The following is a 6,065-nucleotide window of genomic DNA, read 5'->3' on the forward strand; positions in this document are numbered from 1 at the left end:
GTACAGGCGTTAGTGTTAGATTTTGGGCGAGGCTTCGAGGATAACGGGTGTAAAATTTCGTAGGGGGCTGGGGAGACTGAGACAGAGACTTGGGAACAAAGACCGACAGAGGGCCAAGCCAGGCAGGTATCGGAACCACAGAGCGAGGAGAGAGTAGAGGAGGCTTAAGCCGAGCGCCAAGAGGCGGGCAGGGATCTGCTTCAGGCCGCGGGGCGTGGGACTGAGCCTTCCCGGGCCCGCCCTGGGGGCGGGGCCGGCCCGGCGTTTACATAACAAACCTGTGCGAGCTGCTGGGGAGCGGCCCGGGCGGAGGCGGGGGGCGGAGGCGGGGGGCGGGGTCGGGGCGGGGCCGGACCTGCACCGGGCCAGGCAAGATGGCGGCCATGGAGACCGAGTCGACACCGCTGACCCTAGGATCGCTGCCCACCGATCCACTGCTCCTCATCTTATCCTTCTTGGACTACCGGGACCTAATCAAGTAATGGGACGACGCGTACGGCAGGGATGGGGACACGGGGAATGGAGAGGCGGTGAGGAAGGAGGGGAGGAGGCCGGGACCGCCAGCAGGACCGGGGCTCCCGCGGCACGAGAAGGAGACGCCAGGGCCGGCCGCCGTTATCCTGCAGAGCCAGCCGGGGCCCGGGGCGAGACGGGGGCAGAAAGGGCCCCGCCCTGAGGTCTTCCTCTCGTCCCAGGCCCAGTCTTGAGGAGCGACGAGAACCCTGTCTCCCACGCCTCGGCGAGGCCCAGTCGCAGGGGACGGAGGTAGCGCCCCCAGTGCCGCCCATCCGCGCCCCGCGGACCCCCACTGGCCCCGCCGATCTCTGCCTGGCCTGGCCCAGCCCTGGCCGCTGTGCAAAAGCCACTGTCCGGAGCGCGCGCTCTTCTCCGTTGGGCCCCGGGCCTGCGGAGTCTGGCGCCGGCGTGGGCAGGCTGCGCATGCGAGAGAAAGAGACAGGCAACCCCCGACCCCCTTGGTGCGATTTCCTGGGCACCATAATCTCTGACAGGGCTCCCTTTCGGACTTCAATGCCTGAGAATTGTTTTGTCCTCAGCCGCCTTCCTTACGGTTTGTGTTACATTTTGTGTTTTGGTACTGACTTCCGGTGATGCGATACAGGTGACTGTCTTCCCTCCTATGCACCTTAGGTTTCCCACATTGCTAGCGTCTGTTCCAAAAATAAACACCGGTTGTTGATACGGGTGGTTAAATGCCCAATTCGTTCAGAGCTTGGGACTGTCGGATGGAGGAAGAAATGGCGGTGCCAGCCCGCCCCTTGAGGTGTCAGGATTGTTTACACCCTTGACAGCTGGTGGCATGGCTTTGAGTTTCTTGTGCTGCCATGTATATTTACAGAGGAGACAAAATCGCCCTTTTAGGATGGGTAGGCGAGATTTTTTTTTTTTTATTAACCATTGAATTCTAGCCCTTTGATGATTGTGTCCTGTGTTATTAGGGGTCCTTATTTCTTGGAGTTGCAGATAGCTGTTGGTTGGTCTAGCTAAGTGGAGATAGAGGAATGCCTCAAGTTTCTGGCTCCTACCTGTACTAGTACCTGCTAACACTTATTTTTCTAGAAAATACATTTTTTTCTCTAGTCAGGCTTGTACTAAAGCAGAAAAATGAAGTTTTTCTTTGGGACAGGCTGTTCCAGCTCCAAGTTTTTTCATCTGAAATATTCTGTTACTATAACCTCTTACAATCTAGCCCCCAGCCCCAACTTTTTATTGCTGCAAGAGTGATCTTTCCAAGACACATCTGATTGTCATTCTCTTTAAAAACCTCTGATATCCCTTGTTGTTTACAGACTATAACCTAAACTTCAGGGGCATTGAAGGCCCTTATCATTTGGTTTATTATCTGAGGCCTTTCAGGCTTTATTTCTCCTCCACTATTGCATTGCACAATCATGCCAGCATACCATGCACTTGCACTTTTTTGTTCTGTGGCTTAAGCTCTTGACCTTGCCTGGAATGCCTTGCCCATCTCTTCTCAACCTGGTAAGGTGGAATTCCTTTAAGACCCTCTTTCTACCCTCTTCCTTCCTCTGCAGAATTGATTTCCGTGCCAGATAGTGCACTTCTCAAATGTAAGTAAGGACTGCCTTGTTTATCTTCGTATTCATCATTTATTCAACAGATATGTTTTTGAGTGGCTGCTATGTGCCAGCCTGTTAAATGTTGGGGGCACAATAGTAAACAAGGCAGATCAGGTCCCTCCCAGGGAGCTTACAGTCTAGTGGGCAAGATGGAAATACAAGTAAGTGCATAATTATGAGAGGTGCAAAGTACTGTGTAGGAAATAAATAGAGTGCTCTGTTAAGGAATGGGAAGGGGGAGACAATCAATTAAAATTGGAAGGAGCTGCCATATATGAAGATGGCATTTGTAGCCCCGACAGAGGGAGAGGTATGTTTGTTCAGAGGTTAATGCGACTGTTGAGCAGAACTGTTTAACAGCAAAGCCTGTTGGAGGAGCTAGAAGGCTGGTGTTGCTGGAGGTAGGGAGTGACTCACAGGCAGAGTGATGAGATGAGGCTGGTGAGTTCATGCAGGACTTTGTGAGCCAAGGTGAGGAGATCAGATTTTATTTAAAATGCTTTAGGTAGTAATCAAAATTTTAAACAGAAGTGACATGATCCTTCCATAAATGTCTGTGGAAATAAGCTGAATACCATCAAATTTTATCCACAGAAAAGTGTCCAGTGTCCTGCATCTTGTTTCCTGCACCATACACCCCAACTTTGCCAGGTGTCCAGCCCAGTGCCAAACTTTGGTACATATTTGCCGAACTGGATTGGATTGGATTAGTCCATCCATTGGGATCATCATGTAGTATCAGCTGCACAGTTTGAATCTGAAATCATATGATGCCTTCTCCTTTTCAGGGTGATTTGTTGTACATAATTCTCAACCTTTACTGTACATCAGAATCACCTGTGGCACTTTTTAAACATATGATGGCTGAGGTGGAAATCTCACTCTAAACCAACTGATCAGAACCTCTAGAATATTAGTTTTCAACCTTGATGTGAATCGAAATCACCTTTGGTATCTATTCCAGATTCTTTTATGTTGTTCAACTGCCAGAGCAGTGGAGGGAGAAGAATCGAGAAGAGGGAAGGGAACCTCAATTCACAAAAAGGGAGGGATTCCTGTTCACAAAAGTTAGTTTGGTCATCTCCTGATCTTGTCAGAAAAGGATTAGGATGATGTTTCTGTAAAATCTGAAAATCAAATAAAGGCTATTCTGTTTACCATTGATTGGTTTTTAACATGCCATACTCATGGGCTGGACAAACACCAGGTGATTTAAGATTCCATTAATTGATTAGCTATTGCCCAAATGAGATCTTTCAATACCTACTTTCTATAACTTGTGTTTTCTCTTCAGAAAGGATAGAAATTCATTTTCCTACTCTTAGGTTCATTCTTTTTACAAATTAATTATGTAGCGTAGCATTTACAGGATTGGAGCACTATTGTGTGAGAAATCTCTGTATAGTAAGAAAATTAATCGCTCTTAAACTTCCATGTTTTGAGCAGCTGATAACTTGTATAGCCACGAATATTAAATCAGGACTGTTATGATTCAGATACCGCTTGATTGGTGTGTCCACTCAGCCAGTAGTTGCTTAAATGAAAAAGAGTTTTTGGCTGCAGTACTTTTTCTTTAAGAAAAATGTAGGAAAAAACAAACAAAAATCCTGTGCATTTAGTAGCATATATCTTACAGATCTTGGGGGAAAAAAACCCCAAACCACTTGTTTATACCTGAATAACATTTCTTCCTCTATGTAGAAATGATTAGTGTCCTGATAATAAATGTAGGAAAGCTTATTGATTTGAGATTAATTCTGATGGTATGTATGGCTTATAGACTTTCGTGTGAAAATTACAATTGTAGAGGTGTCGGTTTATTTGTAAACTCAAATAGTTTTACTACTCACAAGGTAATTATACTACTTAACATGTTAAACAGGTTTTAGAAAATACTGTTTTGTAAAAGACTGTAATTATAAGGATAACAAATGAAAAATAAGAAAAGCAAAGACATAAAACAAAACTTAATGAATATTTTATTTTAATCATTATTTTTCAATTTTCCTGTTTTCTTTTATACTAATCGTGAATCTGGTTATTGCCAGTTGTTGCTATGTCAGTCGAAGACTTAGCCAGCTATCAAGTCATGATCCTCTGTGGAGAAGACATTGCAAAAAATACTGGCTGATATCTGAGTGAGTATGCGGGAAATATGTATTCTTGAAACTTAGCCCTTGGCTTCCATAACACTAGTCTGTCCTGATTTCCTTTCTAAACCTTGTCTCTTTTTCTTGATGGCTCTTCTTACGCCTGCCTGTAAATGTTGGTGTTCTCCAAGGTTCTGTCCTTGACCCACTCTTCTCCCTGTCTGAACTCTCCTGCATGCATTGTTGCAGTTGATAGTGACTGCCTCTGTGCTTCTAACTCCCAAACCTCAGTCTCCCTCCCTGACATTGCCACTGAGCTCTAGACTTGTTTGTACAGCTGTCTGCTGGACCTTTCCATTGGCTGTCCCACACTTGTTAACTTCTGTAATTATTCAGTAAATGTTAACAAATTTGACAGAATCAAAGAATAGATGACAGAAGGTGGGAGTTGGGAAAGGTGAAAGAAAAGGGAGGCATACTAATATCTTTTTCTTAGATTGAGAAGAGTCAGGTAGTGACTCAAGAAGTAGAGATTTAACACATTAACTGCCATGTGAGTTGTATTTAACTCATACTAGTTTTGAGCCCGGGGCCTTGTGAAGTAAAACCTGGGCAAAACCCTGCAGTTGGTTTATGAAAATCTTACTTGTTGATGTTATTATTATTACAAATTAATATTGACAAATTAATTCTAAAAACGTGGATTAAATGAATAGATGTCAATAAATTTCATTTTTTATTAATTTTTTCATCAAATTAGAAAGGATCATTTTGTTTTCGAAGTTTTTATTCTATTTTCGTAATAAAACACCATGGCCCCAAGGAAAAATATTTTTTTTCTAGTGTGGCAGTCAATGTGTTAAGTATATTATTTAAAGCTGCAACCTTTAGGTAGAACTAAAAATTAATGACAGAGCTATCAAACATTGGGAGGAGGAAGAACAGGGAATGGGGAATTTTAAGTATTGCTATATCTTCATATTTCACTTTAGGGTGTCAGTAGAAAATTGAAAAAATTGTAAAATTGATAAATCAAGAACTAAAGGCGTAAACATTTGGATTTATAGAGATAACTTCCAAAAATAACTAAAGTTTCCTTTGAGGAGTTAGGCTTAGAACAAGAGACTAATTTTTCATGTACGTTCTTTGGTATTTTTTAGTTTTGATAATATATGTGTATATTATTTAGATTAATAAAAAGATGCTACTGTTTTCCCCCCAGACACACCCCAAATTGTTTTTCCCCCATTCCTAAACTTATCCTGCATTCCTAGTCTTGAGGGTAGTACCATCTACCTGGACATTCCAGCCAGAATTAGGAATTATGCTAGATATGTCTCTCTCCCTCTCCTCTACCCCTTCGTCCCTCCCTCTTCCTACATTCATTTCATTACCAAGCCTTTCTGATTTTAGTTTCTGTGTATTTCTAGAGTCTTCCTATTCATTTCATCTAGCTACCACAGCTTTAATTCAGTTCATCTCTTACCAGGACTACTGCAAAACCCTCCTAACCCATCTTTACACCCTTTAAATCCACTCCTCCCAAACCACAACCACAATTCTGCTCTTTTAACTCCCCTATTAAAACCCTTCTATGGCTTTCCATTCCCTACAGGATGAAGTCCAAGCTCATTAGTATGTTACCTTAAGGCCCTCTGTGGCTGCCTTATCCTCTGTCCCTTCTGACTCTTAAATTTACACTTCATTCTTTCTCCCTGATTAGACTATACATTTTCTGAAGGCAAAAAAATGTGCCTAGGCCAGGTGCAGTGGCATGCTCCTGTAGGTCCAGCTACTGGAGAGGCTAAGGCAGGAGGATCACTTGAGCCCAGGAGTTCAAGACGAGCCTGGGCAACATAATGAGACCCCATCTCAA

At 43.7% G+C, this 6,065-nt stretch overlaps 1 protein-coding gene across 1 annotated transcript in view; it reads left to right on the forward strand.

The window, feature by feature from the left end:
- The first annotated feature begins 335 nt into the window (after positions 1-335).
- Positions 336-6,065, forward strand: part of FBXO3 (F-box protein 3) — a 39,384-nt gene continuing 33,654 nt past the window's right edge. The window contains 2 exon segments of the mRNA XM_012649643.1: positions 336-478; positions 4,148-4,268. Of these exon segments, the coding sequence (XP_012505097.1) occupies positions 375-478; positions 4,148-4,268 (225 nt within the window). The 5' untranslated portion in view covers positions 336-374.

Source organism: Propithecus coquereli, unplaced genomic scaffold (genome assembly GCF_000956105.1).
Source record: "Propithecus coquereli isolate 6110/MARCELLA unplaced genomic scaffold, Pcoq_1.0 Scaffold30, whole genome shotgun sequence".
Classification (NCBI taxonomy): Eukaryota; Metazoa; Chordata; class Mammalia; order Primates; family Indriidae; genus Propithecus; species Propithecus coquereli.